An 18746-nucleotide genomic window follows, 5' to 3' on the forward strand; every position below is an offset into this window, starting at 1 on the left:
CTGTTACACTTTTACTTAACAAATAAATGTCTCCTATGTGCCAAATATTAAGCAAGAGGCTCAAGCAGTATATTAGATATCAAATAAATAAATATATAAATATATAAATAAACAAATAAATTGAGTGGTGCTGGGGATTGAATGGAAGGCCCCGAGTATGCTAAGCAAAAGTTCTGCTATCAATGTACATCTCCTGTCCTTGGAACAGTACCTTAGAAAGTCTTTATCCTAAGGGATCAAAAATCCTGGGCACTATAGTTATGGTTTCTGTTCCTGTTACTATCATTGTTTTAAGGCTATTTTATTTTGATCTAATTTATATTTATTTCCAACATAAGCTTTTAAATAAGAATTCATACTTATGGAAAAGTATTTTTATCCATTTTAAAAAAAAGTAAGGAAAAAGGGTTTTGTTTTCCATAGCCTGACTTCTAATCTGACTGTAAAATGATGTCTTTATTTTTTCAGAGTTAATTTAACTCTCTGCAGAAGATTTAACATGGAATGCAGAAATCTCAGGTATTTTTATTTAGCTTGCTTTTTTCCCCCTTCCCTACAGATGATAGCTTAAAAACTTATGCTTTATTTTACATCCTAACTGTTTTCCTTAAGTTAAAATTACCCTAAAAACAATCATGTTCCAATTGCTCTTTTGACATTTTACTGGTCAATATTTCACTAAAGATATTAACTTTCTCTAGGCTGCAGAGAGACTAATAGAATTTACACAAAAATTTCTACTGAATTGAATTTCCCCACCTTCTTGATGATCGTACACCTGCCTTCCTTATAAGGAGAACAAGGAAGTAAATCATGTTGAAGTTGCTTTTAAACACAGCTTTTCTTCTTTACCTGTCCAGGTAGCCTCTGTTTTCATTTCAGTCTTAATGAAAACTTTTTAATTTGCATCTCAAGTTTCTTTTCAAAGCAGTGTAAGTAGTATTTAAGCTTTTACACTTCAAGAAAGAAAGACTTTGACGATATTCAGCTTTGGTCTTGTTCGGTTGAAGGTAATTCATTTTTTAATCTTCACAGCGAGGAATGGGGATTGAGCTGCTCTGCCTGTTCTTTCTAGTTCTAGGAAGGAATGACCGCGTACAAGGTAAGACCTAAGTTCTCCCATATATTGCGTTCACGGCATGCCTGACAAACCTGTCATTTGGTTCAGACACTAGCTCTGAAGTCATTTTTTTATTTGATCTGTTTGATAGCTCTTTTGCCACCGAGGGAACACTCACGAATTACAGGGAAACACGGGGCTGTTCCCACTGTGAATGTTCTAGGCTTAAGGTAAATAAATACAAAGGTTATACAGGCGTTTTAATGAGGAGAATTAAACAGCATTTCTGCACAGTAGGACTTCTTAATTCCATTGTGACAGTCACTTTGGCAATTTTTCTATTTTCTTATACAACAAGGCCTTCCAGTTGAGAGCGGTACTCTTGAGAGAAAAAAGGGATTTGTTTGAAAAACAGAAATATCACATTTGTAAGATAAGCATCTCTATATGAATGCAAATAATTTTTTTTAAATTAAAGTGGCAGTTCCTAAATAAAGATAACAAATAGGATGGACCTGTATTTGTGAACAGTTAGGTATTTTCACATTTTAAGAAAAAAAAAGAAAATGATAATATTTGGGTTATAAGACATATTTCAATGTAATTGATGCAGAATACAAACTTTTATGTGACTTGCTAACGTTTTAAGGACTGACTTTCGAAGACTAAAATAAACTTTGATGTTGTTTTGTTCAAGTAATTTAAGAGGCATAATCTCATAAGTGGAAGGAATGAAGTGCACTTATTCCCTCGCATCTCGCTGGGTTTAATGCAGGTGGCTGTGCTGCGGGAGGTGCAGAAACCTGCGGAGACTGCTTACTCGCGGGACCTCAGTGTGCCTGGTGTTCCCAGGAGGTAAAACAAGTAACCCTGGCATGTTTTAAAACTGTTTGCATTTACACTTAAATTAACTTTCTTCAGTGGTAGCTCAGACAGCGAGTCTCAGATAGCAAGTCTCCTTTCTGTGGGGTTATATGAGTAAAACTGACCGATAAATGAAAATATGAGTGGATCAAAGTGGCCTTTGGAAAATAATTTATAGGAGACAGTCTGTCAAATCATTCTCAATACTGAACTCAGGTGCCTTGATTTAACCTGGAGCCTCCTTTTACTTTGAAGCCATTTCTAACGGGATACATGTAAACTATCAAGGCTCTCTGGATAATCAGTGATCGTGGAGATGATAGTTTCTGGTTAAACATACATTTGATGTTGTTAATACTACAGCTATATTCCATCTGGGCATCAGGGTCCATTGTAAGTCACTACTAAATTCTGCGAGAACTATTCTAAGCTTGGGGAAACATTACTATTCAGGCGTTATCCAACTCTTTTAAAAATTATACTTTTATGAGCTCAGCCACACCATGACAAAGCCCCAGACATTCCTTATCATGTCAAACTGAAAATTTTAGGAAGTTATCCGAAGATGAAGATGACTGGGGAACATAGGAGAAGCCAACCAGAGCTGCTGCCAGTGCTGTGACACCCTGGGCAATTTGGTCAGAAAGATGTTCTCTCTCTCTCTCTCTCTCTCTCTCTCTCTCTCTCTCTCTCTCTCTCTCTGTTACTGGGGATCAAATTCAGGGGCACTCTACCTCTGAGCTACATTTCCTATTTTATTTTTATTTTTGAAACATGGTCTTACTAGGTTGAAGAGCATCTCACTACTTGCTGAGGCTGTCCTCGAACCTGCTCTCCTCCTGTCTCAGCCTCCCAAAGACTGGGATTACAGGCGCACACCACCACGCCTGACTTCTGAATTTTAAAACAACTCTCTACCCAATGTATTTTTTTTTTTTTGTAGTATTGGGGTTCCTGGAAGCCCTTCTACCTCCGGGCTACACTCCCAGACCTATTTTTACATTTTTATTTGGAAACAGGGTCTCCTAAGCCAGCGCGCGCGGCTGGCTTCGAACCTGCGCGATCCTCCTGTCTCTGCCTCCCAAGTGCGGGGATTACAAGCGTGCGCCACCACGCCCGGCTACCCACTGTATTTTTTAAGGATAATCTAAACATAGATGAAGCCCTATAAATACCAAGTTAAGCAGGACTCGAGTAGTATACTCAAGGGGAAGAAAATCAGAACAAGGCCATAACTATTAAAATCCAAATTCCACATCAAATGTGTAACAAATGGACAGACAAGAGAGCTCAAACCCAGCTCACTGCTCCAATACTGCCTTGACTGATGGCAGCCACAAACAATATTCAAGGGAATATTTTAAGCTTTTTAGTTTCTTGTATCAAAAGCAAGATTGAGGACATATAAGGGAAGTGGAGAACTCACATATTTTTTGGATATTGACTTTTGTGTGTGTGTGTGGGGGGTACTGGGGATGGAACCCAGGGGCATTCTACCTTTGCTCTGATCTACACCCCAGCCCTGTATTTTACTCTTTATTTTGAAACAGGCCTCATTAAGTTGCAAAGGGCCTCACTAAGTAGCCGAGGCTATCCACAAACTGCGATCCTCCTGTTTCAGCCTCCCAAATGGTGGGATTACCAGCATGTGCCACCATGCCCAGCTGAACATTGACTTTCTTTTTTTTTCTTTTTCTTTTTTTTTTATTTGCGGGTCTGGGGATGGAACCCAGGGGCATTTGACCTCTGAGCTACACTTCCTGCCCTATTTTTTATTTTGAAACCAGGTCTCAATGAGTTGCAGAGGGCCTCACTAAGTATTTGAGGCCGTCCGCAAACCGCGATCCTCCAGTCTCAGCCTCCCGAATGCTGGACTTACAAGTGTGCGCCACCACGCCCGGCTTGACTTTCTAATGAAAACAGTATTAGTTTCATGCCAGATAAAATAACAACTCAGTCTAGAACTTTTATTTTAAATGCATGTTTTAATGTTCATTTAAGGGAGCTTCCTAAGGTAGTTTCACTTATGGATAATATTTATTAACCAAAAATGATTGTTGAATATTAAGGCCAGATAACATTAAAAGGCCACTCTAACAATAGTAGTAATCACTATATTGCTTGAGATAGTTGGAGCAAAAAGTAAATTAGGCTTCTGCTTAGAGCAGATAGAAAATAAGTTCTGTGGTTAGTACCACCTCTGCCCTTCTGGTAAAGGCTATGACTATGGCTGATAGCAACTGCATTGTGTTGAGAAGGATTCTGAGGCTTTGTTCAGCCACTGTTTATTTTCAATGAGAAGTTAAAAGAGTTTGCCATGCCTGGCCTAGAGACTCAAATATGCATAAGCCTGACTTGTGGATAACAGATTTTATTCTCAAAAATCAACTTCAGAAGAAATGTAACATTTCTAGTTGGGAAAACTGCAAGGAATGCCTTAGAATTCTAGGAGGCAAGGAAGAAATCAATGAACATTTGTTTTGGTTGATAATTTGGTTCTTGCTGAACATCCATGGGCTTCTAGTTTATCTTTGCCTCCTGCCAGCCCCAGAGCAGCCCTGGACTGGTCTTCATCTTTGGCTACGTTTCTCTGTTCTGGGTGCAACAGGATGGGGATGGCCATGTCTCGGTGGAAACAATACACTAATGGCCCAGGTGGATCTGAAAGGTGGGGAACTCCAGAGTCTTGTACAGAAAAGCAGGTTTTTAAATCATTTATCTTTTTTTTGTGTGTGTGTGTGTGTGTGTGGTTCTGGGGATGGAACCCAGGGGCATTCTACCTCCAAGCTACACCCCCTGCCCTATTTGTTTTATTCTTTATTTTGAAACCGGGTCTCACTGAGTTGCAGAGGGCCTCACTAAGTAGCTGAGGCTGTCCCGAACCGCGATCATCTGGGTCTCAGCCTCCCGAATGCTGGGATTGTAATAATAATAATAATAAAAATAAATAAATAAATAATGAAATTATAAAATTTTATTTTATAATATAACAAAATATTTATTTATTTGTAATAAAATATTTATTTAAAATATAATAAAATTATTATATAAAAATAAAAAATAATAAAAAATAATAAATAATAAAAATAATAAAAAATGAGAATAAAAATCAGCCAGTGTGCGTCACCACCTGGCTATCTCTTTTATTTCCCTGCTTCACCTCCAAATCCTGGAGAAAGTTCTAAAAGACCTTCAACTAGAACACCTCAGTACACTGAGTTTAAAGGCCCTTGGGGCGGGGTGGATTTCAGTGAAGATATGCTAATAAGAGTAACATACCAAGCCAGGAGTTGTGGCCCACGCTTGCAATCCCAGCATTCAGGAGGCTGAGACAGGAGGATCGAGGTTCGCAGACAGCCTCAGCTCCTCATTGAGACCCTTTGCAACTCAGTGAGACCCTAGTTCAAAATAAAGAACATCAACAACCAAAAATAAATAAATAAAAATAAAAATAAAAATAGAGCTGGGAGTGTTGCTCAGAGGTAGAATGCTCCTGGATCCCATCCCCAGTACCGCAAAATAAATAAATACATAAATAAATAAAAAAGTAACATACCAATGAATAAAAGTGGTACGAGCAGGGCATGGTGGCGCTCACTTGTAATCCCAGCATTGGGGAGGCTGAGACCAGAGTATCGCGGTTCGCGGACAACCGCAGCTACTTAGGCCCTCTGCAATCAGTAAGACCCGGTTTCAAAATAAAGAATAAAAAATAGGGCAGGGGGTGTAGCTTGGAGGTCAAATCCCCCTGGGTTCCATCCCCAGACCTGCAAAAAAAAAAAAGAAAAAAAAAAAGTGGTACAGAGTACCAGATAGAACCATACCCTACTCCCTTTTCTTTAGGAGTTCACTGAAATATCTTTGTCACTGGATTTGGTAATAGACACACAGAAAAGTATGAACAGCTCTAGGATTCCAGGAACCAATGGGGCATCCCAAAACAAATTCACAGAAAAATGTCAGTCTATGAACTCCACTGTCTCAAAGATCTGGTTCTGCCACAGGAGGAATTTTAAAAGCCTGTTACCGGAATTCAACTGAATATAATTAAAAGGAGGCTCCAGTTTTACTTATAACTTTACTTGCAGAATTCTCTGGTTATTCAGCTATAACTTAGCTTTAGACCTACAATCAATGTCAGTCATGTGGGGCTACTTAGGATGGCAAAATGCTTAACTAGCAAAGTATGTTAAGTTTTCAATTACCTGCATCTGATAGAGAAATGCAGCTTTGTCTTCCTTTTCTTTTTTCCTTTTTAGAATTTTACCCATCCATCTGGAGTTGGTGAAAGGTGTGACACCCCAACAAAGCTTTTAGCCAAAGGATGTCCATTAGCCTTCATCGAAAATCCTGTCTCCCAAGTAGAAATTCTTAAAAATAAGCCTCTCAGTGTCGGCAGACAGAAAAACAGTTCTGATATTGTTCAGATTGCGCCTCAAAGCTTGATTCTTAAATTGAGACCAGGTACATTAAGATTTCTTATGTGTCTGCTCATGTCAATAAATACAATATTATGTGTGCTAATATTGCGACCGCACTAACATAGCTGTTACCATATCATACATTGATTGCTATGACTCAAATTTTCCATTCTTAAGGAAAGAAAAACTAGCTAACATTTTTTTCATTCACATTGGTCAGTTGCGTTCCAAATGTGTTACTAAAGAAGTCTTCTCTGTTAGTAACCATTTGAGTTACTCAAATGTTATTTAGGCTTACCTCAAATCTCTTCAAAGGTTGAAATGTAGATTTAAATCCTCTTTATTTGGTTCACCTTTTCTAAAACCACACACACAAAAATTCAGCTTATCTTCCATCTAAATGGATGCTAGTTTTCCCAAGGAGATATAAAATATCCTAACTTATACCTCTCTCAGCACTTCTCAACTTGCTGCTGAGAGATTTGCATTATCTCATTCATTTATAAAGTCCTCCATCACATAGTGCATCAAATTGTATGTATTTTCAGTAAGTTCTTATTGAAATGAAATAGCCAGCTGGCCCAGAGATTACAAAGAAATCTTGTTGTGTTTTACTGATTTGCCTTTTCTGTGTGGCTCTGCAGGTGGTGAGCAGACTGTGCAGGTGCATGTCCGCCAGACTGAGGACTACCCAGTGGACTTGTATTACCTCATGGACCTCTCCGCCTCCATGGATGACGACCTCAACACAATCAAAGAGCTGGGCTCTCTGCTTTCCAAGGAGATGTCTAAATTAACTAGCAACTTTAGACTGGGCTTCGGCTCTTTTGTGGAAAAACCTGTCTCCCCTTTTATGAAAACAACACCAGAGGAAATTGCCAACCCTTGCAGGTAAGAAAGTGATTCTTTGGCATCACTGCACACTAATTTTTTTTTTTTTTTTTGTGGTACTGGGGGTGGAACCCAGAGGCTTTCTACCTCTGGGCTATACTCCCAGACCTTTTTTAAATATTTTATTTAGAGACAGGGTCTCACTGAGTTGCTGAAAGCCTTACTAAGTAGCTGAGGCTGGCTTCGAACCTGTGCAATCCTCCTGTCTCAGCCTCCCAAGCGCGGGGATTACAAGCGTGCGCCACCACACCCGGCTGCACACTGATTTTACAAAGATACTCTCTGCCTTCTCGAGCTGCACTGGCCAGGAGCTTGCTAGCTCCCTTGCAATTCTGTCTGGTCTGTTTGGGTTTCAGCACTTCTCTTAGGTGCCTAGGTTGCTTGCAGCCAGGGGAAGCCAGCCTAACTGCGTGGTTCTCACCTTGGGTCCTTGCGGCACCTGCAGCATCCTTCTGTGTAGGTCAGAATGTGGCAAATTAGGCATCGTGTTCGACAGACCGAGGGCCTGCGGAGTCTTTCACTCCAGATCTTATTGGATTGTGCTACCCTCCTCACCATTCAAAGACCTTCAGTACTCAATGACTACTATTTTCCGAAGCTATTGGACAGCAACCTACATCTTCTGAGTCTTTCTGCGCTGCTCTGGTTTCTGCCAAAATAATTACTGCTGTAGCTTCTTCTGACGTACTTTGGGAAATGCGGCTTTCTCTCACTGCTGAGAGGTCTTTGCAGCCTTCACTGCTATTAAGCTCAGTAGGAAATGAGGCAGTGACTCCATCATAATATGCTATAATCAGCTATTAGAACCATGTATTATGCAGGGGATGGTCAAGGGCAAATTGCTTTGTGATGGCCTACCTGTGTGGTCAACAGCATGTTCAAGATCCAATTACTTAATATATTTCTATTGAAAAAGAGCTAACACATGCTCTGTGCCAGACCCTGAGCTGAAGGCTTCACATACATGACCTCATTTAATCTCCATAAGGATAGCATGTTAAAGCAGGTTTCATTAGCCTTCTATTCAGAGGAAGTAACAGAGGCTCTGAGAGGTTAATAATTTGCTCAAGGCCACATGACTCATCAGTGATTTGTGCCAAGATCTGGTTTGGTCCAAAACTAAGTCCTTTACTATTAAGCATGTAGTATATATAAAAATTATTTTCCAAATGTATGTTAACTTTCAATACTTGTATCCACAAAAGCAATCAATTTCTGTAAAAGACAAACAGCCTTTATCCTATTGTTTTAAAATATGTCAGTGTAGTTCTTAACTATAATATAACAAAACTAAAAATTAAAAATGATTTTACTATGAAAAAAATTTACCACTTATTATATCTCTTAAGAATTGTGTTTGGTTGCAAGTATCAGAAACAGTTACTTTAAAAGGCAAGTTTTTTTTTTTAAACGTTCACCTAAAGGAAAGCCAGAGAGATATTTTTTCTTCCTATTTCATATAAAGGAAATCCAGAAAAAGGCAATTCAGGGCTGGTGCGGCAGCTTCACAAGTATCAGAAACATAAGACTTTCCTGCTTTCTGCTGCACCATCCTTAGCCTTTGGATTTTATCTTCATGGTCCAAAAGACTGCGAGGACACTGATTAGCATTCCTTCATTCCAGGCAGAAAAAAAGGAGGAAATGAGGGGCAGATCACTAAAGGGTACTATATGTAGTCCCCTTAAGAGTACAGTTGATATGCACTTAAAATGCACACAGCAAGAATGTTCAGTTTGATGAGTTTTGGTCATTAAGTATACCAATATCATCAACACCCAAAACATGATGTAGAAGATGATCATCTCCTCAGAAGCCCCCACCCCCGCCACGGTCCCTTCTACTGCTTCATGATTCCTGTCAGTCAAGATGGTTTTGCCTATTCTTGGATTTCATACAGATGGAATAGTGAAGTATTATGCCTTTTGTGTCTGGCTTCGTATGCTCAAAATAATGTTTTTGAGATTTATGAATGATTTTATGCATCAGCAGCTTGTTCCATTTGTTTTCATAAAGAGTCAATTTATGGATTTACTAAATTTTATTTATTTTTCCACTGATGAACATTTGGGTTGCTTCCATTTCTTGTCTGTCATAAAAATCCTGCTATGATCACTTGCAGGTACATACTTGTGTAGATGTATGTTTTTATTTCTCTTTGTTGGATACCTAGTCTGGAATTGCTTAATTGTATGATAAGCAAGCTTACCATTTCCTAAGAAACTACAAAATTGTTACCCAATGCAGATGTTCCCCCTTTCATTTCCATCAGCAATGTGAGAGGGTTTCAGAAATTCCACATCCATACTAACACTTGGTGTTAGCACAATTGGACTCACTTTTAGATTCACTAAATTCTTTTAGGCTCACTTTTAAAAAGTTATTTTAATTTTACCTTTTTAATAAGAATGCAGTAGTATCTCACTGTAGCTTTTTTTTTTTTTTTTTTTTTTTTTCCAGAACTGGGGATGAAACCTAAGGGCATTGTACCTCCAAGCTACACCCCCAGCCCTATTTTTTAGTTTTTAGTTTTTGTTTTTTTTTGAAACAGGGTCTCACTGAGTTGTAAAGGGCCTCCCTAAGTAGCTGAGGCTGTCCACAAACCACAATCCTCCAGTCTCCACCTCCTCAATGGTGGGATTACAAGCGTGAGCCACCACACCTGGCTCTATTTGGAGTTTCTTTAATGACAAATGATGTCAAAATCCCTTCATGTGTTTATTTGTCATTCTTATTTTTTATTTTGTGAAGTATTTTTCAAATCTTTTACCCATTTTTAAAATTGGATTGTTTTCTTAGTATTGTGTTGTAAGATTTCTTTAGACATTCTAGATACAGATTATTTGCCAAACATAGGTTTTGAAAGAATTTTATCCCAGTTGTGAGAACAATGCCTACCAATGTCTTTAGTCAAACAAAAGTTTTGAGTTTTAATGAAGTTCAATATATCAGTTTTTAATTTTTGCAGTTAATGTATTTTTTATCCTATAAAAATCTTTCCCTACTCTAAGATAACCAAGATTGGACATCTTAAACATATTGAATCTATCAATCATTTTACATGACATGTATCTTTATTTATTAAGTTATCTGAGCAATGTTTTCTTATTTTCAGGATAGAGATTGTACACGTCTTTTATAGTATTTATTCCTGGGGTGTTTTGTTTTGTTTAGGCAGAACTGGTCATTGAACCTAGGTGTGCTCTACTACTGAGCTATATCCTTAGCCCTTTTTAAAGATGTTATATTGAGACAGGTCTTGCTAAGTTGACAAGGCTACTCTCAAACTTGCAATCCCCTTGCCTCAGCCTCCCAAGTAGCTGGGATTATAGGTGTGTACCGCCACATCCAGCTTCTAGGGATATGTTTAAATTTCATTTTTCAGTGGTAGCTAGTTATTTACAAAAGTGCAATTTATTTTACATACTGACTTTGTATCCTGAAACTTTGGTAAATTTTATCATTTATTCTAATCTGTGTTTTATAGATTCCTTATGATATTCCATGTACTTGATGATGACATCTATGATATCAACTTCTCTAATCTCTATACCCTTTTTTTTCTTGCCTTATTGTTCTAGCTAATATCTATAGTAAACTTTTATTATTTTATTTTATTTTATTCTGTGGTGCTTAGATTTGAACCCAGGTCCTTGCATGTGCTATGCAAGTACTCAGCCACTGAGCTACATCCTCAGCCCCTCCAGTACAATTTTAAATTCTTTTAGTGAGAGAGAACAACCCTGTCACAGACATGATCTTAGAAAAAAAAAACTTCAGTGTTTCACCATTAAGTATGTTATTACCTACTGGGGTATTTTTTTTCAATTCCTTTGATTAGATCAAGGACTCTTCTATTTTTTTAAGTTTCTTTTTCTTAAATTATAAATTGATGTTGGGTTATATTTCCTCAGTCTGAAAAGTTTTTTGGCAGTTTAACCATGGTTGTCATTTATTTTTTTTAGTGTTTATTTATTTACTTATTTCTTTTTATTTTTTTCTTTTAACAATTTTTTATTGAACATAAATAGTATACATTTAAACTATATTTGGTGCCCTCTCCCCCCCCACCCGTTTTCCCTTCCCCTCTCCCACCAATGGTTGTCCAGGTTAACCATGTCATATTCATAATTTTACACATGTTCAGATGTAGACCCTCATTAATCAGGATCAGCCTTCCTCCTCTCCTATCTTTCCATTCAAACTTTGCTGATATTTCCCCTCCATTATCTGGAGTCCCACTAGTATCCTCTGTGTTCCCTAGTTTGGGCATATTAGAGGAAACATATGTACCTTCTCCTTCTGTGCTTGGCTGATCTCACTTAACATAATGTTCTCCAGGGCTTTCCATCTTCTTGCAAATGATATAATTTTGTTTTTCTTTATGGCTGAATAGAATTCCATTGTGTGTATTTCCCAAAGTTTTGCTATCCATTCATCTGTTGATGGAGATCTGGGTTGGTTCCATATTTTGGCTATTACAAATTGTGCTGCTATGAACATAGGTATGCATATGTTGCTGTATTTCTCTGAATTCAACCCCTTTGGAAAGATACCCAGGAGTGGTATAGCTGGATCATATGGTGGATCTATTCCCACCTTTCTTAGGAATCTCCACACAGATCTCCATAGTGGCTGAACTAGTTTGCATTCCCACCAACAGTGTAAGAGAGTTCCTCTTTCCCCACATCCTCGCCAGCATTTGTTGTTATTTGATTTCTTTATGCTTGCCACTCTGACTGGGATTAGATGGAATCTCAGTGTAGTTTTGATTTGCATCTCCCTGATGCCCAGTGATGTAGAACATTTTTTCATGTATCTATTGGCCCTTTGTATCTCTTCTTTTGTGAAGTGTCTATTTAGTTTATTTGCCCGTTTCTTGATTGGGTTGTTTGTTTTGCTAGTGTAGAGTCTTTTGAGCTCTTTGTATATTCTGGATATTAGCCCCCTATCAGAAAGGTGGCTGGTAAAGATCTTTTCCCATTCTATAGGCTTCCTCTTCAGGTTATTGATAGTTTCCTTTGATGAGAAGAAACTTTTTAGTTTGATGTTATCCCACTTGTTTATTCTTGCTTTAATTTCCTGAGCTTTGGAGGTTTTGTTGAGAAAGTTACTGCCTGTGCCAATATGTTGTAGTGTTGAACCTATGCTCTCTTCTATGAGACTAACTTCAGTCTCAGGTCTAATTTCTAAGTCTTTGATCCATCTTGAGTTGATTCCTGTGTTTGGTGAGATATAGGGGTTTAGATTCATCTTTTTACAAATGGTTAGCCAGTTCTCCCAGCACCACTTGTTGAAAAGGCTGTCTTTTCTCCAGTATATGTGTTTGGCCCTTTTATCAAAGATTAATTAACTAAAGATGTGTGGGTTTGTTTCTGTATCTTCTATTCTAATCCACTGGTCAGTATATCTGTTTTTGTGCCAGTACCATGCTGTTTTTACTACTATTGCTCTATAGTATAGTTTGAAGTCTGGGATTGTAATGCCTCCTGCATGTTTCTTATTGTTGAGAATTGCTTTGGCTATTCTGGGTCTTTTCTTTCTCCATATAAAGTTCATGATTGATTTTTCTAGGTCTCTGAAGAATGTCGCTGGTATGTTAATGGGAATTGTATTGAATCTATAGATCAGTTTTGGCAGAATGGCCATTTTGATTATATTTATTCTGCCTATCCATGAGCACGGGAGATCTTTCCATCTTCCAAGGTTTTCTTCAATTTCTTTCTTTAATGTTTTATAGTTTTTGTTGTAGTGGTCTTTTACGTCTTGGGTTAGGTTTATTCCTAGGTATTTTATTGATTTTGAGGTTATAGTGAATGGAATTGTTTTCTTTGTTTCTTTCATTGTGGATTCGTTGTTGGCATAAAGAAGAGCCACTGATTTCTTTAGGTTGATTTTGTATCCTGCGACTTTGCTGAATTTGTCGATCAGCTCCAGAAGTCTTTTGGTTGAGTTCTTTGGGTTTTCCAGATAAAGGATCATGTCATCTGTGAATAAGGATAATTTTAATTCCTCTCTTCCTATGTGAATTCCTTTGATTTCCTTCTCTTGTCTTATTGCTACAGCAAGAGTCTCAAGGACTATATTGAAAAGGAGTGGTTATTTACTTATTTTTAAATTTTGTTTATATGTGGAACATATCGAAAATGGTATACATTTAGATTGTGCTTGATGCCCTCTTCCCCCCCTTCCCCTTCCCCCCTCCCAACAATGAGTGTCCAGGTTAACTATGCTATATTCATACTTTTACACATATTCTGATGTAGCTCCTCCATTAATCAACCTCAGCCTTCTTCCTCTCCTATCCTTCCATTCTAGCTTTGCTAAGATTTCTCCTCCATTATCTGGAGTCCCTCTGGTATCCCCAGTGCTCCCTAGTTGGGGCATATTAGAGAAAACTTGTCCCTTCTCTTTCTGTGCTTGGCTGATCTCACTTAACATAATGTTCTCCAGGTCTTTCCATCTTCTTGTGAATGGCATGATTTTGTTCTTCTTTATAGCTGAATAGAATTCCATTGTGTGTGTTTTCCATAATTTTGCAATCTATATAAAGAAATCAAATAACAACAAATGCTGGCGAGGATCTGGGGAAAGAGGAACTCTTTTACACTATTGGTGGGAGTGCAAACTAGTTCAGCTGCTATGGAGACCAGTGTGGAGATTCCTTAGAAAGCTGGGAGTAGGTCCACCATATGATCCAGCTCTACCATTCCTGGGTATTTTTCCAAAGGGGGTTGAAATCAGAGAATTAGAGTAACATATGCATACCTATTCGTAATAGCACAATTCGTAATAGCTAAAATATGGAACCAATCTAGGTCTCCATCAACAGATGAATAGATTGCAAAATTATGGGAAATGCACACAGTGGAATTCTATTCTGCTATAAAGTTTAAGGAGTTTTGCCAAAAATTATACCAAGCACCTTAGACTCGAATTTAATTGGCCAGGACTTAGTTATGTGACCACAGCAATGGGAAAGGAAGCAACCCTCGCCCCTAACTTAGGATTCTGTTACTAGAGAGAAAGAAAGTTGGATACCAGGTAGCATGTAGCAGTTCCCACAACACTGCACACCCAGATTTCTAGAACAAGTTATAATAACTTGTACTGTCAAAAATGCTAAATAATAAATAGTAAGACACTATTGTTGTTATCAGTTATTTGAAACATTTGTAAAGTAACTAAGATGAGTGCTAAAAACTTCCTAACTTTCTAACATAAACGCATTACTGGTTCTCAGATGGACGTGGTGGCGCACACGTGTAATCCCAGCATTCAGGAGGTTGAGACCGGAGAATCAAGATTCTCGGACAGCCTCAGCTACTTAGTGAGGCCCTCTGCAACTCAGTGAGACCCGGTTTCAAAAAAATGGGGCAGGGGGTGTAGCTCTGAGGTTGAATTCCTCTGGGTTCCACCCCCAGACCCGCAAAAAAAAAAAAAAAAAAAGCATTACTTGTTCTCAAACATTTAGATCTCAGAGCTCCCTCACTCTCTTCAAAGTTAACACACCAAAGAGCTGTAGTTCGTGCAATTTATATCTATCAATAGTTACCTTATTAAAAGTAAAACTAAAAATAGGTTTAAATTATTACACATTAGCTCATTTAATAGTTCTAAGAAACCCACTGCATGTTACTATAACATGGTTTTATAAAAATAACTATTTTCCAAAACACACAAAAATTAACATCTTTTTTCCTAAAATACTGATACTATTTTAAATTTTTACAAATCTCTGAAACATATGGTTTAATAGAAGACAACTGGATTCTCATATCTGCCTCTGCAGTTAATATGTTAGATAATTTTTTGACAAAATTTCATGAAAGAAGTCAAACCTCACATAGAAATATAGTTGTAAAAGAGCCAGGTACAGTGATACATGCCTGTAATCACAATATTTGGGAGGCTGAGACAGGAGGATAGCAGGTTCAAAGCCAGCCTCAGCAACTTAGCAAGGCTCTCAGCAACCTAGTGAGACCTTGTTTCAAAATAAAAAATAAAACAGGGCTGGAGGTGTAACTCAGAGATAGAATGCCCCTGTGTTCAATCCCAAGTGCTACACACACAAAAAAAAAAAAAAAGAAAAAAGAAAAAGAAAGAAAAAGAAATATAGTTGTAAAAGGGAAAAACACTTAATAGCCCTTTCCAATGACTGAGAACACTATTCTTTGACATTACACTCAAATTAGATGGGCAAAAGTTAGTTTCAATGTGGGTTATGAAATATCAGTGAACATGTCATATTCTGTCAGATGATTAAGATCCATTGATCTGTCTTGTACTTTGAGTGGCTCTTTCACCAATGCTTGATTTTGCAATGTGATGCTTTGGTCATTTGTAAAATATTGGTCCACTGAGTTATGCTAATCTTCCAGGTTTCACAATACAGTATAAAAATGGCATCTGTTAATATCACCAGTTTCATAACTTTTTTGTGTGTATTTGTGGTTTTGGGGATTAAACCCAGGGGTTTTCTACTGCCGCGTGCCAGCCCTTTATTTTGGAAACAGGGTCGTCCTAAGTTGCTGAGATGAAGCTGTGATTCTCCTGTCTCAGCCTCCCAAGCACTGGGAATATAAGCATGCTCCACCATACCAGGTTCTAATAACTTTTAAAGTATTAGGAGTACTGTTAATCTCTTGGGGAGCAAGTAAACATTTCCTTAAATTCTTATTTTATAGTTACCTTGAATTTTGTCATTGGCAACAAATAGTAGCAGTTGTTTCTGTTGAAATGACAGTCTCAGTCTGTTCATTCTTAAGAACATGTCTGCAAATCCTTAAGTTGGAATAACAGTTTGGCTATCAATCATTCTCTCGCATAAATTGGTGTTCCACGAGAAAAGGGCCAGTTCAGTTGAAACAATCATGCAAAGGCACTTTCTCTGTGGGCCTTGTATGGTATGTGCAGCAGAAATGTTTTATGCGTATTTTCCATATACTCAAAGGTGCATGTTTAATGGAATTAATAACTCACTGCTTTATTAAGGATGATCAAAAGAAAAGAGTATTTTCTTATATTGTTAAAATGAGCACTTGCCGGGCGTGGTGGCGCACGCTTGTAATTCCTGCGTTTGGGAGGCGGAGACAGGAGATTGCACAGGTTTGAAGCCAGCCGCTCTGGCTTAAGAGACCCTGTTTCCAAATTTTAAAAAGGTATAAAATAGGTCTGGGAGTGTAGCCCGGAGGTAGAAGGGTTTCCAGGAACCCCAGTACAAATTAATAATAATAATAATAATAATGATAAGCGCTTGCTAGTAGACAATGTTAGGCCCACCGGGGCAGTCAGTGCTCCCGTCCATACGTGCAGAGGCACCGAAGTGGACTCACTACTGCTTCCCTGTCATGGGTGCATGTGTTGACACAGCAAAATAGGTGTGTGCCATTTTTGCATCTCTGTGAAAATAGTTTGATTTTAAAATCCCTTTGGAATATCTTGAGGACCCAATATGTCTATGTGCCACACGTTGAAAACTCCCCTTTTGGGGTTGAGGATGCAGCTCAGTGTAGCACTGGCCTAGCATGTATGAGGCCTAGAATTTAATTTCTAATGCTGAAAAAAAATTATCCTCTAATCCCATTTGGAGTAGATTTCTTTATTTTTGTTGGATGGAGAATCACTAAAACTGTATCTCACCCTAAGAATACCAAAGTGGCTTACATTTTTAGAAGAATTTCCTTTGTTCTTGTCTAAGATACAGGACAGCAGAAAAGACATGTTGTCTTCATTTTCATAGTTAGTATAAGTGGGTTGTAATGTACATTTAAAAATTGAATAGCACATAGCCGGGTGTGGTGCATGTGTGGCGCACACTTGTAAATCCCAACATTTGGGAGGCTGAGACCAGAGGATCGCGTTTCGCAGACAGCTTCAGCTACTTAGGGAGGCCCTCCGCAACTCAGTGAGACCCGGCTTCAAAAATAAAGAATAAAAAATAGGGCAGGGGGTGTAGGTTGAAGTTCAAATTCCCCTGGGTTCCATCCCTAGACCCACACACAAGAAAATTAAATAGCACAAAAGTTAAAGTTGATCCTTATATCAAACATATTGGAGGATTTCTTCTTAATGTCATTCCAGATATATTGTGTTGTTCTGTGTTGTGTTTTTTGTCTTGAATTTGGCATTAATGGTGAGAAATGCACTATGATTTTACAAAAGAGAAAATTTAGCCATGAAATGAATAAATGGATTCCTATACATAAGCATATATAAAATGCAGTATATAGTTTCTTATTGTAAAGTAATAAGCCCATGTCCAAATACTGACAAAAAACAGAAAATGGAAATTATAGTGCTTCTTTATGTTGTATTTCATGATTTTACTATCTTTTAAATGCAAATCCATCGTTGTCTAAGAACTCAAAATCACCGATGAGTGAGAAACATCTATTCCCCTTACCTGCTATGCTAAGAAAGCAGCATCGGCCTGTGAGCCTTCATTAAAGGTCTCTGACCAAAACAAGGGTCCCCACTCCAGTTTCCAGAGTGTGACCCAACCTCTAGCTTTCTGCTTTGCTTTTACTGTGTACTCTCTTGTCACATGAATCTGATTAGGGAATTAAATATAAATTTTCACTTCACAAAAGCAGAGAGTTCTAGTAAACTCATTAGATTTTTTTTTTTTTACAAAAAATAAGTCTGCCAGTCCTTTGATTCCTAGAGATATCCCAATGTTATTTGGTAGAGTATAGACCAAGAGCCCCAAATAAAAGACTAAATAATTTCCAAGAATAATTAGGTCCCAGGAACGGTGGTATACCAAATATAGTCACATGCTTCTTATATAACTTTCACAGCAACTTTGTAGAGTAGGTATTATTGCACTCAGTTTATGGACCAGGACACTGAGGCCCAGAGGTATTAAGTAACTCACCCAAGGAGAGGTAATTGTTCAATCTTTTTATTCTGACTCTAATGCATTTTCTAACACTCCACAGCTCTTATACACATTGCAGAAGCAATTTGACACATGCTGAATTATTGTCATTAACTATGTAGAAAAAAACATTAGACTTATTCCTCATATCATACTTTAAAATACGACTCATTGCCAGGCGTGGTGGCGCACGCTTGTAATCCTTGTGCTTGGGAGGCGGAGACAGGAGGATCGCGCTCGTTCAAAGCCAGCCCTGCTGGCTTAAGAGACCCTGTTTCAAAAAATAAAAAAGTATAAAATAGGTCTGGGAGTGTAGCCCAGAGGTAGAAGGGCTTCCAGGAACCCCAGTACCACACAAATTAATAATAATAATAATAATAATAATAATAATAATAATAATATAATAATATACTACTCATTTAAGAGTGAACAATATTTGACTATGTAAAATGTTTTAAGGTATATATCAGATATATCATAAACAAGACTAAAAGACAAACTACAAAAACAAAAGGTTTATACTGTATTTTGTGTTTATATATACTATATATTTTATATACGTTTATGTATGTATATGTATAGGAATTCATTTAAGAGGATTCTTAAAATTAAATTAGAAGACAAAAATAC

General features: G+C 37.8%; 1 protein-coding gene across 1 annotated transcript in view; it reads left to right on the forward strand.

Moving 5' to 3' along the window:
• Positions 1–887: 887 nt before the first annotated feature.
• The window catches only part of ITGB6 (integrin subunit beta 6), a gene marked incomplete at its 3' end in the record, with an annotated part of 78484 nt that continues 60625 nt past the window's right edge, over positions 888–18746 (forward strand). The window contains exons 1-5 of the mRNA XM_080689391.1: positions 888–932; positions 1036–1102; positions 1836–1915; positions 6184–6388; positions 6990–7236. Coding sequence (XP_080545517.1) covers positions 1042–1102; positions 1836–1915; positions 6184–6388; positions 6990–7236 — 593 coding nt within the window. The 5' untranslated portion in view covers positions 888–932; positions 1036–1041. The remainder of the gene's footprint in view (positions 933–1035; positions 1103–1835; positions 1916–6183; positions 6389–6989; positions 7237–18746) is intronic.

The sequence above is a fragment of the Muscardinus avellanarius genome (genome assembly GCF_963383645.1).
Source record: "Muscardinus avellanarius genome assembly, chromosome: 2".
NCBI lineage: Eukaryota > Metazoa > Chordata > Mammalia > Rodentia > Gliridae > Muscardinus > Muscardinus avellanarius.